Below are 25557 nucleotides of genomic sequence, written 5' to 3'. Positions count from 1 at the left end.
AAGTTTTCCTTTACCTTGTTAACCAGTTTATGGTTTCCATGGGCTTGGCAGTTGCTATGCAGTGATTGACAATGGAGTGCCTGTGTTATACTCACTTGTGGGGGGGGAAACTTATTGAAAAGTTTTCTGATTTTCCATTTCGTATTTTGGCCATGCCCAATTCCGTCCCAAAACAAGGTTTTTCCCATTTGATCTGGCATTATTACACAAGTAAATATAGTCAAAACACCGTTACGCTGATTGAAAATTAGCGTAACATCTTCAATTTCTGCATACCTGCCGCAAATGGTAACATAACAGGCCAATACGCTACCATAAGCTAGCAAGATCCCAGTATAATATATATATATATATATATATATATACACATATGTATATATATAATAAGATCGGCTCGTACCAATATCATAAATAGTATGTGGCAGACTCACATGTACTGTACATACATGTTAAATTCAACACATGCACTCATACCTACTGTACATGTACATGTCTTATGTACTAAAAGGATGTGCAATCCCTCTCACGGTGTAAAACACAGTGTCTGGCATTTACAGTAAAGGATTTTTCATTATTATTTAACACCAAACACTTTACTGAAGCTGGAGTTGTTGTTAAATGAGGCAAACGACTCATTGTCACTCAAATGGCAGCCATAGACAACACAATGACAGTATAAGTGGTGCGACGACACCTTGATCTCATACTGAGAACTCCTCACAGTGGTGCAGCTCACTGATTAAGTTAAACCAGATGGTCAGATTTGCATTGAATCACACAATGCCAAGAACATTTCTCTGAGATATGTCCTGGTGCTTTTTTTCTTTCCCTTTTGTTTATTTCTAGGCAGAGGAAGCACGGAAAAAATAGGGAAAAAGAGAGATGTTCAAAGCTAGAATTGAACCCTCAGGAGTGCCAGCTCTTCCAGGTGAGCTGTCCAGCACCCCGCCAAGAACACTTTCAACCACAAAGCAACAACAGTGCCATTTTCCTCTGTGAGCAAAGTGAGTCAATTCACAGAAGCTCCTTTATGATGAGAAGCAGGAGCACATCGAGCTATTTCCATCAGTCAATCAAAAATGCATGTAGAGACTGTGGAGTCTGTGATTAGTGTGTCGGAAGCTGAAATAAACAAAAAAAAACAGCTTCCGACGCACGCTGGAGAATGAAGGAAACTCTGGCAAGCAGTAATGAAGTAAAGGAACTTTGTGCCCTGAAAATTACAGTCCTACACATATAAACTGCATTCTCAATAACATTTTGTTATGTATACAACATTTCCACGTCTACAGATGTCTGTATAGTATAGAAATCTAAAAGCATCAACATAAAAACACAGCTGAATATCTTCACATTGGAACTATGAGGACATCTTGCTTTGTTACAGCATTAACCTCCTCCTCTCTGTGAGAACCTTTGCCTTTAAGTATGTAAATAATATGTCAACGTGATCTAAGAGAGAATATGGGGCTTATTTTACGCAACTGAAAACGCAGTTTAGTTGTGTAGGAGATCATAGGTTTGATGTCGCCTGCCAGAACGTCTTTAAAAAAGCAGTGCATGTACATGTATATCTTTTCTGATGTATGTTCCATGTACCATAAGATCAAATGAACCTGAGCTGTAACTTACCGTCAAACTTTTTATGCCTGGCAACGAACGTCGTCCTCATGTTGCGGCTGCTCTCATCGACTATGTTCTCAAACTCCGCTTTGCTCTGCAGGTTGAGTTTGTCCTCCATCTCCGACGTGCAGCAGGTGTATCCCTGAGGACAGACACGCAGGTGCTCACCTAAAGGAAGACAGAAACATGGACATTTAAGTAGCCGCCATTAAGCCCCATTATTAACCAACCAACAGAGTGATCTCTAATTTCCTTTTATAGCCAAGAGTTTTCAGAAAGTGGTCAACTCAACAATTTCTTGCACTCCAATCGACTTTATGGCCAATTTTAATCAGGATACCGACATTATCACTGTACAGAAATGCCTCTTATTACAGTGATTAATGATATAAGGTGGAACACTGACGCGGGCAAGGTGTCAGTTCTGGTCTTATTGGGTCTCAGTGCTGCATTTGATATTGTGGATCACACTCTACCGTTAAACAGGTTGGACACATGTGCTGGACTCAATGGCACAGTCCTAGAGTGCTCCAGTTTCTATTTGGCAGAGTTATTTTGTGACCATGGGAAGTTATAGATCTTATGAAATGGCTATGACACATGGAGTCCCTCAGGGGTCGATTCTTGGACCCCTTCTGTTAAGCTTATGTGTGCTGCCCTAGGGTCAGATCTATCTGCAAAAGTGTTTGAGGACCCCTCTGTGGGTGCTGACCCACTGTTTAGGAACCACTGATTTAAATGAACAACTTTGCGGAGAAGAAAAACCACTGAGAAGTTTCTCCATTTAAGAGCAGTGCATGACATTTTAGAAATGTAGGATTTAAAAAGTCCTCGCAGTTTGAGCCTGGCGTTAAGAATGTATGGAATCATGATGTTTTACACAGACCTTGACTCTTGATTCTGCAAATAATGTGGTGTGGAGAAAACGCCTCTTAAAGAAATAAATGTTATAGTGAAACGTTCATGTTACCTCTTGTTGCCTGAGCCTTTCATTAAATCTAATGATTATTACTTCATTTTTTTTGTTACTGTCACTTCTCCACTTCATATTCAATTCTCTTTGAAAATGTATCGATTTCTCTTTTTTTTTTTAAAAGCTAAAGAAATTCCTGTCACATTTATTGCCACCTTATATACTAAAATCACCGTAAATTACCTTGCAGTCAGAATGTGCTATAAACTCACTTAACCTCACAAGTCGTGAGGTTGAAGAAAATCAAATCTTTCTAAAGAGTGTATGAGTTAGAGTGTTGACAAAATTATTGGATAATTTGTCAAAAGTTCAGCAAAGTATTAACATTATTTTGAACATAATCATTTAGAAAAGATTATTACACTTATGAGGCTAAACATTATTCTATTCTCTGCGTGTAAAGAGTGGAAGTGAGACATGAAATAGGGCAGGGAGAAGAAGAAAAGACTCTGAAATAAAAATTTAACTGAGCACTATCTGACAGAAACCAGGCTCAAGCTTCCATGCATTTAACACAATCTCCATATGACTGCGTACAGGCCGGTGCAAGCCTGCAGAAAGACACAAGATCAGAGGGAACACTGATCTTACAGCCACACACAGATTCCAGACAGTATATACAGTGCACTATATACATGAAAACCTTTTGTTGAAGCGGCTACTGTATGTCCAAACACCAGGGCAGCGTATAGGGCAACACTGTAGAAGGTCATGATTGAGCAAACCTATGGAAATTTGACAGAGAGAGTGCGCGATGACTCACTCACACACTGTGCAACATCACAGAAAAGAGTAGAGCCTGGAAAAACAAGAAAAGATTCCATCTGGAGGGAGGGCGTGTGTCTTAACCACTTCACACACATTTATTATATTATATTATAATAAATGTCCAATCACTGCCAAAGACTTCAAATGGTTTCTGGTTGTTTTGTATGGTCATTTGATCTATTTCTCTTCTATTGTTCTTCTTCTTGTTTGGGCAACAAGATAAATGGGGTGGAGTGGCTCAGTGGTTAAGACCAGTGCTCTGTGTGTGAAAGACATCATGGTCGCAAGTTCGACTTCCCCCCCCCTGGCTGATTGTACTTAATTCATTGTGAGTCGCTTTAGATAAACGCATCTGCTGAATGACATGTAATGTAAATAACACATAACTCCTTATCTGGACATCTTGGAGGCGTGTGTTTATAAGTGATATGTTCAGGCTTTTCGTCTTATGTGTTGAGTCAAAGTTATGTAGTAGTGATATAAAGTGGCAATTATAGTGTAGAGGTCACAAAATTAGACAGTTTTTTCTTTTATTTTTGTTCATTAAAATGAGTCAAGTGAATTTTGAACAGTGACATATTTCTAAATTTCACAAATTCAGTCTGATTTTAAAAATTTTGAGTACACAGATTGCTTAGAATGTACGGGGAAAAAAGAATATAAGACACTATAAATTGTCCAAAATTGGACAAAAAATCTTAGTTTAGTATGTCGTCCAACAATTAAAAAAAAGTCATAATTTAGTGTGTCGTCCAGAAATTGGAAAAAATGTCATAATTGAGTATGTCGTCCAAAAATGGAAAAAAAAGTCATAGTTTAGTATGTCGTCCAAAAATTGAAAAAAAATCTTAGTTTATTATGTCCTCCAAAAATTGAAAAAAGTCATAGTGTAGTATGTTGCCCAAATATTGACAGAGAAGTCTTAGTTAAGTATGTCGTCTAAAATGAGTTAGTTGCTAGAAACAAATGGCTAGTATCTTATAGCCTCTGTATATACAATTCAATTAAATTCCAAAAACTTTATTGATCCCCAAGGGGAAATTGTTCTACGGGTTAAATTAGGCCAATACTTACATATACACACATAAGCAATAGTTGGCTGATGAATTAAATAATAGAATTGGCATTTTAAGCAGATATATACTCAAGGCTGCGATATCAGTATTGTACGTATAGACTATACAAATACAGTTCAAAAAGGGTCAAAAGATGTCAATTCTTAGGTTTTCTTCCACTTCCACTATTAACAGTGAAGAAAGGGGAAAGATGAAGTGACTGTCCCTGTCGCAGTGGGCGACAGACAACAAAAGACTCCGACTGTGGAACTTCTTTTTTTTTGATGGATCCAGCTGAAAAGTGCAGGGGCTGGCGTTCTGCATGCATATACGGTATACGGCAAGCTATAGATGAAGGAGCTGTGCATGCGTAATGAAACAAAAAAGGGAAGCAGTGCGTACGTGCCGGCACTCTCCAATGTGCTTAATCCTTAATCAGTCCTCAGAGAGGCGCCGAGCTACAGTAATGAGGTGCACCATCAACAGTTCCATTGTCCAGGGTGAGGCACACGCCTGCTGCCCACAAACCCGTGTTAAACAACAAAATAAGCGGAAATGCAAGCAGCTGCTTTCTGTTGGGGGCGACTCTCTGAGGCTCTTTTGTTTCTTGAACTTAATAACAGCGGCGTTACATTTATTCAGCAGTGCAAAAACGCTCCTCACATTATTTATAGTGGGTGAAGATGCAAGTCTGTGTTGAGATCTTTATTCCATGCTGTGATTAGCTCAACACATTCCCACAGAGAGGGCGATATCGTGCAGAAGGGTGAGGGTAACATGCTGATCCAATTCCATTCATTTATTTTTCCTTTACCGTCACGCAGCCAATATTCCGGACACTGTTTGTCTTGCATCACTTGTGCTTATGAGCGAGCGCCCGCTTACCGTCATACAGGATCAATCATGTTTTTAAAAGGAAGATGTTGACATTGATTATCTGGGGTCAGCTTCCACTGGCATGTTCGGTGGTTGGCAAATGTCAAAAGAAAAAATACCTCAGTCGGGCCTCGTGCAAACTAAAACTGCCGCATTTGAAACCTGAGAAAGACGTCGGCAAACTAAGGGTAAAAGGTTTATTGACATAATGACGGACGGATAACAGAAGAAAAATGACATTTTCTCGCCTGCACTGAGAAACTCGGCAACACTGAAGCCGGTCAAAAATAAATTTAAAGCCTCAATAAATTGACTTAAGTTGGCGAAGTAAGTGGGATCCTACTGTTGGTCACAAAAGGTTGGCAAAGAAAAAAGAAAATCTATAAACACAAGAACTGTCCTTAAGTATGAGTGACAGTGAGGGAAAACTCAAGTGCTTTTAGCTTTCAGCTTTCATGGACTGTGCACCTCTCCATTTATATGTCAGACTTGTTTTTTACACAGAATGATATTTTCTTCTACTTTCACCATCTCGCAAACTGTGACAGTGCTGTTACATACACTGACATAAAAGGGACTTTGTGTGCGGCAGGCAACTCTGTGAGCTGCATGTTTAATATGTCGCGACTTTCAGGATCTTTTTTTCTCCCCTTGTTCCTTTTCCCTTTACTCAAATATCTATTTTTTCCACTCGCTTTCCATTAAATAGACACAAAAATAGTGACGCTAAAATAATCGAGGACAAACTTTTTACAGAAAACACTCCCTGCCCTTTTTTTTTTCGCGACGGGAGCTCAGTTTCTTAAGAACAAAACGAACCTGAATACTTAGCGAACTTAAGGACTAATCTTCCCTAAATCTAGATGGGATTTCAGCTTAGTGGACCATGTCTGTCCTGTTCGAGTTGGTTGCTTTGCAACCTAGATGGAATTTGAAACCGAGCTGTCAATACACTGCACGCTTGCGAGATCACATTTGTACTCGGAGTCTGTCAGCCTCAGTTCAACTTGTAAAACTCGATACCAACAGTGCCAACACTAAAATGGAGACACAGGGTGGACACAATAGAGAGGGGGAAAAAAAATAAGAAAAAAAGCCACAGCCAACAGTTCTTTCTCAAACTTTGTGAAAGCAATACTCGTTCCATTGCTCCCGTTTAGATTGAAAATGGATTTGTTGGTGAGCTATTCTAAAATGCCACTTTATTAGGTACAGGGGTCTCTAACTGAAGTGACAGGTGTGGTCTTGTGCTGCTACGGCACATCTGATGTGAGGTAAACTTCTGCACACGTTGGTTTTTTGTGGGTTATTTGAGTAACTGTTGCCTTCCTATCATCTTTTTTTCCTGACCCTTCTCTGTGAACTCTGGAGACGATGGCGGGTGAAAATTCCACCCGATCAGAGTCATTCAAATCAGCTTCACAGGGTTAAGGGTTTCCAAGGCACAGTGGTGTAGGAAATCTAAATAAAATACAAATTAATAGATTCCTTAGTTATTAAACCAATGCATTTCGACACAGCAGTCAACACTGGGGCACAGGGGGGAAAAATACAAGATAGTGTAAGAAAGTAATTAGATCATAATATGCCAGACACCCTGTGAAGAAATATATGGTAAAAACGTAAGAAATAATGTTCATAAATAAGGGAAAATCATACTATACAAATATGCAGACAATAATCATAAAATTTCCTATAATAAATTGTAAAAAAAAAAATCAGCTTCCTTCCATATTCCTGTCCTTGAACTCCAGCAGGTTGTCGTGACCATGTCTACATGCCAAAACACGTTGATTTGCTGCTACATGGTTGCTGGACTAGATGTTTGCATTCATAAGCGGTTAAATAGTCGTACCTAATAACTGTTTCCATTTAAACAAGCCTAAATGTACTAATGAATCATTGTCATTACTTTGTGTTTCCATATACAGGAGCTGCAGGAAAGCGTTTTTAATTCAGTGAGTGAGGAAAAGGCAAAAAGAAAGAGAGAGAGAGAGATTGCAGTTTTTGTTTTCAACATTATCGAAGGCTGCAGGTGAAGCAGGGCAAGTGGGAAGTTGCTAACGGTCCCAGAGCACGTCCTCTGCATCTGTTACACCGGCTTGCCAAATCAGCACTTCTACACAGTTATTAAAAACCCAAAGTGGGTCTGCACTTTCGGGCTTAATTCATTTCGGCGATGTGCTCTGTCTGTCAGCCGAGATTTTACAGACCAGCAGGCAAACGAAACGAGAGGCAGAGTGTAAAGATTGGCGTAAAAAGGATGAGCAGCTGACAGAAGCGGTGACAATACATTCATTCACGATAGCAGACAGTCCGAGGGGGGGGGGGGGAACCCACAGACATCACGGAGCACATCTGTAAAACTATATATATACTATATTTGAAAACCTGCAGAGAGAAATGCCAACATGGCTAACTTGGCAAAGCATCTAGCTGACAAAAAGAAGAAAAAAGTCAAGTATAACATGAATTACAACGATTTCCATGCCATCAGATGTAAGTCCAATTAAAAATGTTTTAGCTGTCAAAGAAAATGCTTCACTTCAATCACAGGAGGCAGCAAATTACTTCACGGCTTTAACAACATGACATTCAGTGGGTTTACATGACATTACCCAAAAATAATTAGTGTTTTCGTCTGACTAAAATACAAATAAACATGTTATGGCACTTTTCCAGGATATAGTTGTAACACTGCTCAGCTCTACTCGACTCTACTTCGCTAAAGAATCCGCAAACACAGGAGCGTCTGCACCTGAACACAGGTACAAAAAACGCACCAAGTACCAGGTACTATCACTAATGGAAAAGGAAAGGGACAAAAAACTCGATTTGAGTCAAGCCGAGGAGTGCTAGAACTTTATAAAAGGAAAATCCCCATTAGTCCGACTGAATTGGTAAATCACATTTCGGAAAGTACTTTATATATACAGTACCCGTACCCGTAAATATCTTCAAGAAGCTCTTCCAGGAGCATCTTCTGCCCTAGCACTTACAGTACCTTACCCCCACCTCTGCACTCTCACCCTCTACCAGTCCACTGGTCCTATCTCGTGGAGTTCTTTCCAAGAACAAATGTTAAATGTTCAAAAATGGCAAAATTCTGCTGTTTGTTTGTTTCTTGGAAGCTCGCCTTGTATGGAAGCGTACGGAGTGAATTCATAAGCACTTAAAGCAGCAGTGTGTAACTTTTCAATAGGATGTGTGTTACATTCAAATCACTCTCAAATGAGTTTACACTAATTAAGCCTATAAGGTCTACATGACCAGTGTTTCTCATTATAGCAGTTTTCATGTCTGTGGAGACATGTGGGGCTAGTAAAGTGAGACGGCAGCAAACTTTAAGGTTAAGGGATTATACTGGTTTTCTCTTACATGAGTGAAGTGACACCAATGTTGGAAGAGACCTTTAACTAAAGCTCAACAGTCTCACCTGAGGCGTTATTTTAGCGACACTAGCCGTGTTTAGGCAATAGAAGTTTCGATATAACCTTCTAAATACCTATGTTGTTCCTTTTTTGGGAAAAAAATTAAAATTTATTTGCCTGCGCAAAAATTTTAACAAGCACGGTAATGAACAGAAATAACATTAGTGCATCAGAGTGAAGGATAATCACGGGTTTTACACTTAATTATGAAGTGCCAGAATTAGTGCGAGCACAATTTACTCAAACCGCCTCGTTGGCAGGCGTCCGTTTGCTCTAGTTTGCATATGCATATAATAAACGAAGTTTGAGGATTCTGTATTGGTTTTGAGAAACGCAGGCTGCCGCTGTATTACATCAACATCATAATTCAGGTATCACGGCGAAGCAGGTTCTCATCAGCTCTTTCATTTACATGTAAAACATCTCCGCGGCATCTTAAAGCCTTTGGGTCTGGCACATCCACCCACATTCGTGATTCATTACACTCTTAACACAAATTCATGGATCGGCACATGCAAAGATACAAGCATACACACACACGTGCGTAAGGCATTATTTATGCATCTCAATAAATTCTGTTATATAATCGCTGTTAACCCTTAGAACACAGAGCATTTTGGCTGCTTTAATGTGTAATATGTGCAGTAATGTGCAATACATAGTGTCTTACATCCTTTTTTTTTAGCACAAACTAGGAAATCTGTTTGTTTCAGTTCAGTTTTAAATCGGATTTAATTTGTGAAATTTGGAAATATGTCACAGTTCAAATTGCACTCGTCTCGTTTTTTAATGAACAAAAAGAAAAGAAAAAAACGGTCTAATTTGTGCTTTTGTACAATTATTGCTACTTTATATCATGACTAAAAATGTGATTTAAGAAGATGAAAAAAACCTGTATTTTTTAAAGCCTGAAGATGGGACCTATAAACACACACACACACACACACACACACACCCAGGATGTCCATATAAGGAGTTGAGACAAAAATTAGACAAAAAAAAGACTTGACCAGCTTTGATAATGTCGTCCGTGCAGCTGCCTCAACAATGAGCTGATCAGAGTTTTAAATGTTTGTTAAGAGGGCCGGACAATTAAGGACAAATATTAATCAACTTTGAGGGATTATATGCAGCAATTTTTTGTTTGTTTTCAATCAAAAGCAAAAGAGGCATGAGGAACATCGTTCTGCTTACAAATGCAATCACACGTTACTTGTTTTGTGTTCAGTTTCCCTGACGCGCAGATGTCTTGTGACTCCTCCGGATCGTTATCTTCATGAGTCGCAAAAAAAACGGGATTTGAAAGCGCGGTGTTGTAATTATGTGAAATTGCTAACAACAGATGCGGAGGCCCCCTCGCATACAGGCTGCCCGCGAAGCTGATAAATGGCTGGAGAGAGAATTTGGTGAGACGCCGCTCGTTTGACATGACATGCAGCTCCTTTCGCAGAATTTAGAGCTCCTCGACTCAGTATCCTGCAGGAATATCGTGTGTAGAGCAGCGATGATTAGTTCACATGATGTGTTGACGTAGTTTGTACGAAACACGCCATGACATGCATTCAATAACCCCATATACATGTTTCCTTGAAAATGCAGTCGGACCACACAGTAAAGAGTCAAGTGAGTTTGAATTGTGACGTATTTCCAAATTTTCCTGAATTCAATCCAATTTTAAACATTTTGAGTACTTTTTTGCTATAGTCTCTGAAAATAAATGGATTTTTTCATCAGATTCATCGAAAAAGAGGGAAGGAAATTTCAAACTTTAAAGCATTTACCCAAAAATAAACCTATGAAATTATTATTTCCATTCTGAAAAGTAAGCACTACATTTCTCTAGCCTCTGGCTCTAATGTAATGGTGTCAAATGTAAGGCCTGCAGGTCAAAACCGGCCCACCGGAGGGTCCAATCTGGCCGACAGTATGAATTTGTTGAACATTTCACATTATGCTCAGATCATATAATGTAAAACACTTTATTTTTCAGTTCCAGATACCTGTGACTAAATCTTGTATGCATTTGTAGATTTGCTGGGATCTGTAAGTTGTAATGCACACGAGTGAATGCTAAACTTGGGCATAATATTGAAATGTTGAAATTGAACGCAATTTTGTCAAGAGACATTTGGAGTTCTTGTTGTTTAAAGGTTATGATGCTATTATTTTAGTGGTACGGCCCACTTGAGATGAAATTGCACTGTATGTGGCCCCCTGAACTACGATGAGTTTGACACTTCTGTGACTGTGAATAAACACGCACTCGGCTAACAACGACAGCTGAGCAACATCTTTGTCATACTTAATTTCCCATAACTCCTCATCTCACTCCACTGTCTGCTTAAAGGGACAGACGTGATCGTATCATCCACAGACAAGTGTATAATAATGGATTTAAGTTCTTTGGTTCTGAAAAGTGACGCCTCGGAAGTGGGATGGAAGCCTATGAATGGGGAAAATGAGCCTCTAATTCTCACTTGATTTAAGACGCCAGTTGTAAATCCATTTTCCCAAGGACTTAATGGCCTCAGCTGCAAGTTTTAGCTCTTCTTCAATAGAGCACGATGTCAGCTGCGTAAATCATCATCACTTAATAAGGAAAATGCGATGATAAAGCACAGCACATACAAGTGGAGTGTGATTGACAGCTCGTACCATCCAATCGATGCCTGAAAACTGACGAGTGCTCGTCAAACTGAGAAACTCAAGGCTTCACAGAGTTTGTTTTATTAAAAAAAAAAGATTACGTGTGTTTCTATATACAGTCTATAAACGGCGAATCATCTTTCAAACTGAAGGCTGAAGGTTTGATTCCCAGCTCTCTTAGTCTACTGCCAATATGTCCCTGACACTTCACCCCAAGTCAGTCCAAGTCAGTCCATTCGCTGGCTCAGTCAATGAATGGGTGGATGTCTTAACTGCCATTGGATGCCATTGTAAAGCAGCTTTAACCCTTTAACACGACACGTTTGCACAAGCGCACTTTGCACTACCGCGAGTTCTGAAAGCTGAGAAGTTGCACGTCAAAGCCAAGACGTGTTAATTACGGTAATTTCACTCGCGCTGTCGCAGGAAGCTGGCAAATCAGCGTCTTTGTCACCAGAGAGGAGAGAGTTGGAAAAACGTCTGTACATAGTTTCCATTTTTTTGCCTGTTTTTGAGACAGTGAGACAAAAACCTTATTTAAAATATGTTTTATACTGTTCACATTTCAAAATGTACCACGCTAAATCTGGTGTTCGTTAACAACTACAGTGTTTTGACTTGATTTTAAATTGTTAAAACAGTATTTGAAGGTTATGCTGGAAAAATGGACAAAAGCACTCACAGGACATTTTCTGGCCCTTTTATGGTTAAAATAAGTTAAAAAAAAAGGCTTTGAGGCTTAGGTATCAAAGGGTTAAGTGGTCATCAAGACTAGAAAAGCACCATACAGACATTTACTTATTTATCCCTAAGATTAGGTACAGTATAATCTATAATAACTAATACTTTACCTTAACTTGTGATCATCTTATATATAGTATATATATATATATATAGTATATATATATATATATAGGTCACTTGGAGGAAGTGGATGATCCTGAAGATGTGATCATGCTGAGATTAAAGAAGAATGAACATCATATAGCATGCTTTATTCCCACGAATGGCCTCAGTTCTCTTTGGCTCCCCACACCTTGATGTTAAAGAGGCGGGCCTTGAACACATGTTTGAGGTTTCGTGCGCCGGCGTACACCGGCACCGTTCTTATCCGTCCATTCTAATAGCGGCTCATTAAAATTGGCAGCGAAGGCTACCGTCTGTGTGATATCGACGCTCAACAATTGAAGCAGATGCCCTGGTGATACGCAACAGATTTACAGTTAAGAAGTGCCTCACATGCACTAAAGTGGAGGACTGCTACTGGGGGGGGGGGGTTCCTCCCTTTATTTTCTCCCTGCTGTATATTCCTCGCTTTCCCCGACTCTTAATGAGCAAGATGGGGAAATGATTTCTCACAGTAAATAGATTTTTCTTCTCACAATAGACGACCAGCCATTGTTTCCTTCATTGGGGAGAACTCCAGACAGACACGACTGGCTCCGAACAATGCCCGTGTTGATGAGGATTTTGGCACACGGGCGGTGGCCACTGTCAGAGAAACATTTGTTGTCACACACTCTTAAAATGATGTGGCAGCCGAGCAATTTTAGCATATTAAAGACAAAAAAAGGTACAAATGTATTTCCCCTTAAAGTCTCCAGAAATGGCTACGAGCCAAACACTAACCATATATAACTTCAATTTGAACTGAAGCGCTTCATTTGCGGTGCCTCCGGGCTTCATGCACCGTAGCTGCAGTCAGGGACCATTTAAGTTAAAAATTGCCTCATCACCCGTCAACATTGGCCTTCGGGGGCTTCAGCCGGGATTTTTTTTTTTGACTCGTTCTGAGTCTTTCTGTCAGAGGAGAAAATCTATAATACTCACAACATGTAAATAATTTATTTCTGGACCCCCCCACCACCCCCGGTTCCTTACTGCACCCTGCAATTGACACTGGGGGAAGTGGGTGGGGCTGGGTAACATCCGCTCTGTCAGTCCTGGCAGCCTTCTCTATTGGCAGGAACATTACACGCTCATCTGGCACAGCGTGACACGTGAATGCATTAAAGATAAGGTATAAACAGGAAAACCCACTAGCAACACAGAATCATTGGTTCATGTGTTCATTTTTATCAAAGCAAAACTAGCTTACTGTGATGGAATTCATTATTCGTCACTTTAACTAACGGTGAGTTTTCATCATCACTCGGGTGCTGACTCGTGTTGTCACACAATTCCAATCGAAAGAAAGCCAAGCTTTTGGTTATTACGGTAATTTCCCTCATGCTGTTACAGGAAGCCGGCAAATTAGTGTCTTTGTCACCAGAAAGAGTGTTGTAGTTTCCATTTTGGCCTGTTTTTGAGACATTGAGACAGAAACTCAAACAAATGTTATTTATATTTCAAATATGTTTTATACTGTTGAAATTTCCAATTTAACACACAAATCTGGTGTTTGTGTCCAACTGCAGTGTTTTTTCTCAATAAAAATGTTGTTTTTCTTCATTTTAAATTGTTATTATAACATGGATATTGAAAGTTCTTCTGGAAAAGTGGGCAAAAGCACTTAATGACAGGACATTTTCTGGCTCTTTTATGGTTAAAATAAGCAAAACAAAGTCCAGGGGGATATTTTGAGGCTTAGGTGTCAAAGGGTTAAGGGTTTCTGAGGCACAGTGGTGTAGGAAATCTAAATACAACAAATACAAATTAATAGATTCCTTAGTTATTAAACCAATGCATTTCGACACAACAGTCAACACTGGGGCACAGGGGGAAAAAAATACAAGATAGTGTAGAAAGAAAGTAATTAGATCATAATATGCCAGACACCCTGTGAAGAAAATATATGGTAAAAACGTAACAAATAATGTTCATAAATAAGGGAAAATCATACTATACAAATATGCAGACAATAATTATAACATTTCTTAGTAAATTAGTACATAAAATTCTGAGATTTTAATCTCATAAATTTGACTTTTTCCTCAGATCGAATCTCAGAATTCTGACTGTAATCTCAGAATTCTAACTTTAATCTCAGAATTCTGACTTTAATCTCAGAATTTTGACTTTTTTTCTCAGACTTTAATCTTAGAATTTTGAGCAAATTAACTCTGATTGTTACATTAGGTTGAAACTAATATAGAAGGACAAGAAAAGTTCATTTCTAACCAAAGACTGAATCCCCAGTGGAGAATTTAAAGCTGTGAAAACAACTTGAAGCTAAAGTGTTTTGCTTTACTGTGAAAATATGCTGTCAAAGAAAAAAACTAAACAAAACTCATGCATACCATAAATTGAAAAGTAGTCTTGCAACTTCTATTGTAGAGAAAACACAAATCACAAGAATAAAGGCAGAGGAAATGTCTTTTAGGACACACAGCCTTTTGAATATTAAAGCACAGTTGAGGATGGACAGTTGCACATACAGATGTGTTTATTTTCTCTCTGTATATTGTGTTGTTGTGCTATAAGGTGTGTGGAACCTAAACAGTCGCAGGAAAACCGAATCAAACCCAGATTGGTCTCAGTCGCTTTGCTGAGTCATGATAAGGCTTCAAAGGCAAAAGCTGAAGACGAGGCTTCAAAGCTGAGGGTTTGGTCAACATGGTGGAGTTAATGTAGAAATCAAAATATTAAAAAAAGAAAGAAAAACAGAGCGGTGTAAACCCATTTTCCTCACTAAACTTCCTCTGTTGTCACAGTTGAAGCTTTACTTTGAAAGTTGCAGTGGCTCATTTCTCTACTTTTTAAAGTGCTTTTGGCAAAATATCTGCCCACGAACTCCATTAACACTATAGTTATCTGTTGAATGGTTATAATCTACAAAAAATAAACAAGTTAAAAAAAGAATATGGAACTAAAATGAGACTTTGAAGAAAAAAAAAAACAGAAAGTAAAAAGCCACAAGACGAGAGTGAACTTTCTTCTTAAGTGTCACTCACACAGTATGATATTTAATGTTTTTTTACCTTTTTTTTCGATTGCAGTGCAAGAAATGAATAATAACTGAGTATTTTAATGACCTTAAGGCTGCAACTAATGATTATTTCTTTGATTAATTGATTAGAATGTCAGAAAATGTTGAAAAATGATAATTCGAGTTTCCCAAACCTCAACACAATGCTGTTCTAAAATTTCCCCTTTTGTCCACAAACCAAAACTATTCAGTTTGAACTATTTCTTTAGTTTCAGTGATTGATGAATCAATCATTGCAGCCCTAAAACAATCTCCATCCCAAATAATTCCTGATGAGGTCCTTCAAATAGCAATGTTAAAAAAATTGATGAGTGCTATATTAAGGTGATATGGTGAAATAAAGTAATTCTCTGCTGCAGCAGCAGCAGCAGCAGCAGCAGCAGCAGCAGCAGCAGCAGCAGCAGCAGCAGCAGCAGCAGCAGCAGCAGCAGCAGCAGCGAACGGCCTTGATGCTTTACCACGCGACTCATTTGTCAGCCACAGAATTATTCTATAAATATGCACCTTAAAACATAAGGACACAGAATTCCTCATACAATACTGTAAAGTCAGTACAGTGCCATGACTTACATCCACAATTGATTCAAAAGAGCATTTTTGTCTTCAGAAATAATTACTTTATATTTCTCTGGTGTTTCAAAATACAGGAATATGGGAGAGTATTAGGGCCAAAAAATAATAATAAAAAAAAATTAAAGAAAAAAAATATAAAACAGCATGGATTCTGACTTTAATCTCAGAATTTAGTCTCAGAATTCTGAGATTAATTTTAGAATTTTGACTTTTTTCTCAGACTTTCTCAGAATTCTGTCTTTATTCTTAGAATTCACGCTGTTTTATTTTATTTTATTTTTTATACATGTGGCCCTAATACTTTTCTGTAGAACAGTTAGTTTTATTAATTATAGTCCCTTGTGCTTTTTGAGGCCATGCATTTTAAAGCACTTCCTTGTTGTCCAGGTGTTTCCTGCTATATTGGTTTTAATCTTAAATTTCATTTCCATGTGTTGCTAAATATAGACGTAAAAGAATATGAAGAGCACAGAGCGGTCTGTGAGAGGAAAAAGAGCAAAGTTGAAATCTGAGTCATCACGAGATGAGATGCTATATATAATAATAATAATAATCCAAAATATCCAGAGGTATCGCTTCTCCACGTCATTAACCTAAACAGTTGGAGAAACTGATCATTCTCATCCATGTGCCACAGGGATAAAAATAGGTTGAATAAATAAGAGCCAAAGCAAGCAAATATTGAGTGATCACAAACTTGAGTATCTGCCGATACCGATATCAGTGCGACACAGTTATTTCAGACCTTTTAAACCATGGAGCTGTTGGTAACACATTTGTGCCGAGTCATCTCAAGACATTTCAAACAAAACTCACTGTTCTTCTCCCGTAGAGAACAAAGAGCACACAATATGACTCAGCTAAAATAGTTTTTTTTTTTACATTTTTACAGTCTGTGCATATGAGCAAGTGATAAAGCAATATTTTTTGGTTCCTTTGCTCCATTTGACAAAGAGACAAAAAGAGAACGTCGTCATTTCATGGTCTGGCAAATACTGATCAACATTTTTCAATATTTTCTGACATAATATAGACCAAACTAATAATTTAAATAATCATTAATTGCAGCTCTAAACTATAATGAGATATTGAACATGTTGGACAACAACAACAGCCCTCCCCCGTCACTACAGGTGTGCCCCAGGGTTCAGTCCTGGGGCCCCTCCACTTTATGATCTACCTCCTTCCCCTTGGCAATATCTTCTAAAATAAAATGTATTATTAACCACACTTGCAGACAGAGAAAGTAACATCTCCAACAAACTCCATTGAGCTGGCGTGATGCTATCGTGATCCACCAATGTAGGTCGATTTAAGGCAATAGAAAACTCTAAAGGTAGTAGCAGTGCAGGAGGTGGTACAGTTACTCATGAGTGAACGGTTAATCGCTAATAAATTGTGCAGGCGAGTTTTAAATTTCCACATTTCCTTAATTCTGCTCACCACATTTGTAATATTTCTATGTTCTCAGCCACTGTTTATAGTGTGAAGAGCAGAAACTAAGAGGCCATAGCACAAAACGCAAACTCCACATCAGCTGATCAGGAAGCCAATTTGCAAAAAAGAAACGTTCTGTAACAAAGTTTTGTAGACTGACTCAACATTAACCTCCACCAACATGACGCAAATGCCACACAGTGGAGAGAAGATCTGCTCATGGAACTAACTCATCTGTGTACCACGGAAGAGAGCGCCGTCACGGCCATGTGTCGAGTTTAGACATTTATGGAACATTTTGATCTGCCAGTGTACAGAGAAAATGTGTCCACTCTAATCAGGGGGAAATTCATCATGCAGCAAAACAATAACCCAAAACACATTTCCAAACACAGAGACACACAAGGGGGAAAAAAATTGGAAAATCTTGGAGTGAGTAACTGGAATTGAACCCAAAAAGAGAAGCCTTGAGGAGGAAAATAAGGAAGAGACACCATGGGAATAAAGAAAATGTTACAGACGCTTCAGTATAAGGTTAGAGAAGCATCACAAATTAAGAATTCAACCGTTTGCAATGGGAGCGCTGCAGGCACCAAATATTACAAGTTAATTTATATTCCATCTAGTCTAACAATCTAAAAATGGGGCGAATACAAACCCCATTTTAAAAAAGGTTGGGACTCTTTTACGAAACAGAATAAAAACTTGAATGTCTAATTTGGTAATCTACTTGAACCTTTATTTAACAGACAAAAGGGTTACACAGGTTTAGTCTGTGTTTCTTGATGCAGTGGCAGACTGCATTAAGTGGATATTTGAAACTACTTCCAAGCCTATGTGGCTCCGTCTATCACAATATCATGTTCTTTCATACACAACCACATATGCTAAAAAAAAGTATACTTATATTTGAGTCTTAAAAGTGATATAACAATGTCACACAAAACATTGCGATATTTTCACTGTATTGAATTCCCACCCCTATTACCACTTAAAAGCCCACCCCACACTAGAGGATATTTTGGTCCAGATCAGAACCTTCCAACAACCTTCCAATTCCAATTTGAACAGATTAAATTATCCTGTAGTGTGAGGGATTAACGGACGCAACGTCCCGATTTCAAATAGTAAATATTAAACATGTCTGATATTTACGACACAGTGATTGGGGGCGTGACCAGAACCACGCAATAACCAATGAGAGCGAGTTTATCGGGGAACCGGACGTTGCATACTTTTGTTTAGAACTTAAACTTGGTTGATTCTGTCTCCTCAGGCATGACTTCCGCAGTATTTTAGCGTTTCTCAGCACAAAACATTGCACACACAACAGCTATTAACTGACGACGACGACGACAGTCCACCTCCATGTCTGTTTATATTCTGGAGTCACGTAAAATCGCGTGAGTTTCTGTGAGAGGCTCCCAAATCCCTGGAATCTCCTCCCTGAACTCCTGTGTTAATAAACGGCCAAGTGTGTGTGCTTCCTCAGGATTAAAACATTGAAAATCATCGGTTTTACACCAGTTTGTTGTGTCTGTGGTCTCCCATTTTTTTTTTTTTTTTTTTTAATTAAGTCTAATAAATCAACTAATAAGGAATCGACTTTGTCCTCCCAATTCTTTGAGGGGCCCGCACTGTACGTTGCAGAGGAATGTGAATATTTGCGGGGAAAGAGTGGGTCTTGTGCCCACCGAGGCTCCGATGCCAAATACTCCCGAAAGGATTCATTAGACGACCTGGCCAAGGGGCAAACTGCATATGGGCCGTGCCATCTGCTACATCCCTTGACCGCGCGCGCTTGCCAGCGTTTATAAAGCGAGCGCGTTCTTGCCAGCGCCTCTTGCCAAACAAGCCAACAGATCATGAAGTCAAGAGACAGAAAAAAAAATGTATTATTTAGCCATGCTGAAAATTCCTGAAAAGGTGTAGTGATGCAGTAAATTTAATTAATTTGAGAGTTTCATTCGGAGTTTGTTCCCTCGAACGCAGCAGATAAAAGAGCAGAGTGGAGTTCATACAGGAGGTATTATGCAAGTGGGCTGCATTTAAAATGAAATCAGGATTTGTTTTCATCTGTTTGGGGGGGGGGGCGGTCATCGTCGAGTGCGAGCACAGGCTCAATAACAGAGTGCACCATCTTGAATGAATCACATTTATTATCGCTGATCTACCACCAGATTCCAGCTCTGCTCTCGTTCGGAGCCGCCCGTGGAATATCGCCTCCTCTCTTCCTCATAATGTCCGGCTGCCACAGAGACTCATTACCTTCAGACGGAGGCAGAGGCACTGGAGGAGCAGGTCCACGCTCTTGATATTTCAATCCAACGGCTAAGTTCTGTGGAGCCGCGGCCTCCTTTGAGCTCCAAAGATCTATTTTAACCTCGATAAGTTCACCAGCTGATTCTGTTTTAGAATCAATCACGTTCCTTATGTATAGACTCACACACCTGGAGACATGCAAGTTTCCTTTAACCTTCAAGCTACCTTTAAAAAAGGAAAAAAACATCATTAATCTAAGGTGCAAAAAATGTACACACAAAAATGTACACTATACACCTCTATATCTACATATATGTGTGTATAAATGTGTTTTTTCAAAAGCAATTACTTAATTTTTAACATTACAAAATATTAGCTTTATTGTTTGTTTGTTTTTCACTTTATTTTCCACTACTCCCTCTCAACACCTTAAGTGTATTAAAGTGCTTTTATAGTACATTGATTACGTAGCTTGATTACGACTTAATTTTTTACCAAATTTGACGACCATTTCTGAATAGATATTCTACAGAATGTACAAATGAACGGTAAATACAGCACGGTATAATGCGTTTGTGTAATAAAATTATAGATATTAAATGATATTTCTTACCACCAATAACATGTAAACTATTTATAGTTTTGTAAACTTTATAAAATGAACTAGTGATGTGTATCTTGTTTCAATATTTCAAGGCTGCCTTGAAAGTATTGATTGTACCAATATAAAATATACACTTACAAGCAGGAACACTGTCCTGTGCATTAATTAAAGTGAGAATTCGAGATTAAAGTGAGAATTTGGAGAACAAAGTCAGAATTCTAAAGTAAAAAAGTCAGAATTCAGAGATTTAGGTCAGAATTTTGAGAAAAAAGTCAGAATTCTAAAGTAAAAAAGTCAGAATTCTGAGATTAAAGTCAGAATTTTGAGAAAAAAGTCAAAATTCTAAAGTGAAAAAGTCAGAATTTGGAGAAAAAAGTCAGAATTTGGTGAAAAAAGTCAGAATTCTAAAGTAAAAAAGAGATTAAAGTCACATGTGATGCCCTCAGAATAATTACTGCTATACTCTGATGCAAGGATGAGACCTTAAAGGTGGAGATTGATTTTGTTTGTTGGTGTAGAACATAAAATTTAGAACTCAATACATTACAGATCCAGCTGGGAAAAGTAGAGTCATTAAGGACCTAAAGCCGTAAACTACCATTACTGAAACTAGCTCAGGTTTAAAATTCATTGTTTTTATTCCATGTTCTATTGTATTGTCTCAAAAAAAACCAGAGATTATAGATTATGCTTGTTGATGAAAAACTCTTGTGTCACTCATTTCAGTACAGTGTATTAGCATGAGAATAAAATCTATTGAAATATGAGCCATGTTACATGGGCAAAGTCAAGAATTTCTCTCAATGACAGTCCCTGACAGAGCCGCTCTTTGTCTTTCAACTTTTTCCCTTTTTGTTTTCCCTCTCCGTTTCTCTGCGGCCTCGCTGGTTCAGCCAAGTTCAGCAGACTTGGGCCTGGAAAGCTAAAAGGCTGGCAGTGCCCCAGCTTCCTGTGAAAGGTTGACACCTCTATCTGTGAGATCTATTGACTCAGGTAGAGCTTTGGCCCCTCACACATCTGTGTCGTGACTGTCCTTTCTTTATTTGGACTGCAGTATATTTTAAAGGGGCCTTTATTCAGCTGACACAACCTAGATTAGAGGGCGAACGGGAGCTCGTCCAGACACACGTGGTGGAATTAAAGCTTGTTGAATGATGTACGACTGTATCTTATGTCACAAGTAAGCTTTGGGCAAAATAAGGTATAAAAAAAACCTGTTGTTCTGTATGTTCTGTTTAACCCTTAGTGCTCACACGGCACACATCTGTGCCGCAGGTGCACCCATGGTAATCTGTCTTGTTGTCTTCTTATGTGTTCTTAAGTCATGATTCATTTTATATCTAGTAGTCTATTATATTTATATTTAGTAGTGATATATATATACAAAAAAACCATGAATTCTGAGATTAAATTCAGAATTCTAAGAAAGAAAGCAGCTCAATTAGCAGCTTTCTTTGAAATGAACATTTTCGGGTTAACACATGAACTCTCTATGAAGTAGAAAAATAAGTATTACCTGGATTGGCTGAATTTTGTTGATTACCTGTCAGTTTGACAATTGTGATTATTTTCATAATCGATTAATCTGCGTAGTATTTTCTCCATTAATCGAGTAATGTCAGAAAATGTTAAAACAATGTTGATCAGTGTTTGTCAAAGCAGGAATTTATGATGTTCTAGAACATCTTCTTTTGTCCACAATGATAAACATTGTGATAAACATTGTGTAAAACAATCAGAAATCTTGTTTTAATCATGAAAAAAGCTTCAAACTGATGAATCAATTAGCTGACAATTCTGCTCTAATCTGAGCTCTAATCTACTTGCAATATGTCCTCCTGCAAGTATTTGCTCCCAACAGCTGTGCCAACCGTACGTGTAAATGAGTGTGAATGACGTGTGATAGCGATGCATATTGTGTAGATGTGGAAAAATGCAGTTGAAAGTGCTTGAAAGTAAAGAGCTATAAATACAAACCATCTCCCATCATTCTAACTGCTGTAAAACACGGGTTATATGCAGCATAAAACAGCCAGTTTAACCTGAAATGACAAATAATAACGATTATTACTACTCGTTATGACAAAATAAAACATGCTTCGGAGTTTGTTGCTTGTTTTTTTTACAAGCAACTTTGAAAACGCCGTCTCAGGTGTTTCTACATGTCAAGTGAGAAGTAAAAACCAATTACTGTGTTAAACCACATCTGTCTCTGCGTTGAAGAGGGAAAAATGCATCAAGCTCGATTGATCTTGCTGCTGCGCTGCCATCTGGATCTGCTCTCTATCACCCAAATCACCCACTTTCAACTATTTCCACCGGGGCCCCGAGACCCAAATTGAATATGTCCAAACAAGATGACACAGATAATTCCCTCCATCGCTCCGACCATATGTTAACACACTTGGAGGCTGCTAAAGATTTCCTAACTTTCAACTAACTTCCACGGGTTGGAGGGGGAAAAAAAACTGTACTGTGTGACAGTAACGGACAGATAAATATAATGGTTTGGAGCATAAATCAGACATTTGTCAAAGTTCATCACCTGCCCCCCAAAAAAACCTGTTACATTGCGATAATGTGCAGCTCCGCTCAGTCTCTCTCTCTCTTTGTTGCCCGAGGACCTCACACAACCATCACAGTCACATTATATTTAGTATGTCTAATCAAAGGGTTTAATTACAGTGCACCTAAATGCAGCCGGGGCACTTGGCAGCGTGTTCTGAATTTCTGCAAAGGTGATAAGAGCTGGAAGGCATCACATTCTTTGCACTATTGCAGCAGCAGCAGCAGCAGCAGCAACAGCAGCAACAGCAGCAACAGCAGCAACAGCAGTCGGGTGCTGAGCTGAACGACCACTTGGGACAAATGAGAAAAGTCAAATAAATAGGGCTGAAGAAAATGACTCGAACAATAGATTATGAATCGATTACTAAATGAATCGTTTGAAGCTTTTTTCATTTGTGATCGTTTCAGCTTCTTAAATGTGAATATTTTCTATTTTTCTTTGCTCCACATAACAAAGAAATCATTCAAACTGAATGATTTTCACTTGTGAACAAAACAAGACCACATGATTATTCGAGAAAATACTCGACAGATGAATGGATTATGTATAAAATCGCCCTCTACAAATAAGTGGAGCATTTCGTTCAAACTAGAACAGTTAACCAGACGATGCAAACCTACATTAAGGACGCTCAGTTTCCAGCTATAATATACTCCCTGATGTCTGAAGGTTAACAATTGTTCTGTATCCAGATTAGATGTATCGTCTAATGTGAGGACTATTATTATTATGTAAGTGTGTTCCTTACTGCTGCTGTATACACACAAAAGTTCCTTCAGTCAGGTATGACATGGAAATAGATTAGAAAGCAATAGAATGAAAGAACATATATATATATATAAACATATATATATATACACACATATATGTATATAAATATATATATATATATATATATATATATATATATATATATATATACATATATAAATATATATATCTTGTAGTTGTGCAAGACAACAATGGTAGCGGGAGATCTTCTGAAATACAGTTCAATCAAAAAGAATCCAACATAAGATACACAAATAATACATAAAGATAACGGTTAGAGAGCCTCTGTTTGCACCACCGTCACAGCAATGCTTGAAAACGCCTGTTTTTCAGCCTCAAACAGACACAACGACAAAAAATGAAAATTTTTCATAGTGCAGACATGATTTATTTGATGAAAAAGAAAACCTTTGTGTTAAAAGTTCTGAACCACTGAGTACACATGAGGCTGTGTTCTGTATTCACTGAGTCACGGGCCAAAAAGTGTATTTAAACCAAAGCATCCCAGGCAGGGAATATCAAGTTTTCCCATTTATTGTAGTCAGGCATCTTCAAATATGCTTTGAAATCTGATCGGCACAAGACCTTCTGCAGACTCGGTGCCTGTGAAGCACAGGTTGCAGCGCTCATGTTGAGCCTTATATATAAACCACACTCCTCCCTCCCACCTGACCCCCTCGGCTCGGCTCGGCTCTGCTCCTCAAATAATTTCACCTCCAATTTCTTATGCGTTAATGCTTTATTGAGCATTTCTGCACTTTCCTAATATATCTGAAACCGATGTGCGTAATCCCAGGTCAGAGACTCCCGTGATGGTAAATGTCAAAGGTAAGACACCGTAGCAGTCGAGCACTTGAGTGGAACTTATGGCCTCCACAGCTTCAGTCATGCATGTATTCTATTAAAGCAGACCTGCGATATACAGCAGAGCTTTTTATAATTACTGGGACCTTCCAGCACAATTTACAGCAGGTTAAAGCTGTGTGTGGAAATAAGACAGTAAGAGAGATCTTATGCACAGCCTAATGTGGGTTTTTTAATGTAGGTTATTGGCTGTTTTTACCTTATTTTTTACCCTTATAGTGAAAAGGGTTATACAATAAATACAGTACATACAGCTAATAAAATGAAAACAGGTGTGCTGCAAACCACCAGATGAAAAACTGAACACATAAATCTATTTGACTGATGGTTTTTTTGGCTATATATTCTCTCATGCTTTGAGGAAAATGCGACAATCTCACACTTTCATCATCATCATCATCATCATATACAGCTGGAAAACGTGCAAATATCCTCAAAGTGCATGATAGACGGTGCTCGAACACATCTAACACTTAGCACCAAACTGCTGAAGCTGTTCACAAATCATCATTTGACCCCAACTCTGTGAAAATGCCTTGAGAAACTCTCACTTCTGACTCTCACAGCACAGATAATGTACTATGCTGCTGCGATTTTGCACTATAAAATTTAATAGAAATTAATTAAAAATCATTACACCATTGCTTCGGCCTCTGGGAATGATATTACACAACCAATACTGTTAAAAAATGAACCAGTATCTGCCTGGAACTGAACATTTTGATGTGACTTGATACCGTTACAGCCCCGCAGTGAAGCCCTGCGACGACGGAGAGCAACACAAGCCGTGCCCCTCATCACACTAATGCCCAGCAGCTGAGGTCGACCCACAATAAAAGAGCCAATGCCAGGCAGCATATTCAGTTTCTGAGGCCGGTGTTTTTGATCAAGCACAGTCGTCACGCCGATTAATCATCAACAGCCGTGAAATGCACAATTCTAAAAAATGCAGCTGACTTATGTTAGGTTAAAAACCGTCGTCGCTCAGACGAGGAGGAGGAGGAGGAGGAGGAGGAGGAAGAGGAGACACGCGGTGAGGCTAAAGCCTTGTGCACTGTTTCAGCATGCTAACTGGTGCATGACTCCAGTCCTAAACAGAGCAGCTGGTGGTCTGAAAAGCCCCGAGGTAGAGCCCCGGGGTGTGAGATGACCAGCCCACTCATTTAGCGGGCGGCTT

The 25557-nt window shown here is 38.8% G+C and overlaps 1 protein-coding gene across 2 annotated transcripts in view; it reads right to left on the bottom strand.

Annotated features, from left to right (window-relative positions):
• The window catches only part of LOC131459603 (glypican-6-like), a 152205-nt gene that overhangs the window by 108831 nt on the left and 17817 nt on the right, over nucleotides 1-25557 (bottom strand). For both annotated transcript variants that reach the window (XM_058629601.1, XM_058629602.1), the window contains exon 2: nucleotides 1633-1791. In XM_058629601.1, coding sequence (XP_058485584.1) covers nucleotides 1633-1791 — 159 coding nt within the window. The remainder of the gene's footprint in view (nucleotides 1-1632; nucleotides 1792-25557) is intronic.

Source organism: Solea solea, chromosome 5 (genome assembly GCF_958295425.1).
Source record: "Solea solea chromosome 5, fSolSol10.1, whole genome shotgun sequence".
NCBI lineage: Eukaryota > Metazoa > Chordata > Actinopteri > Pleuronectiformes > Soleidae > Solea > Solea solea.
This window is presented reverse-complemented; position numbering and strand designations above follow the sequence as displayed.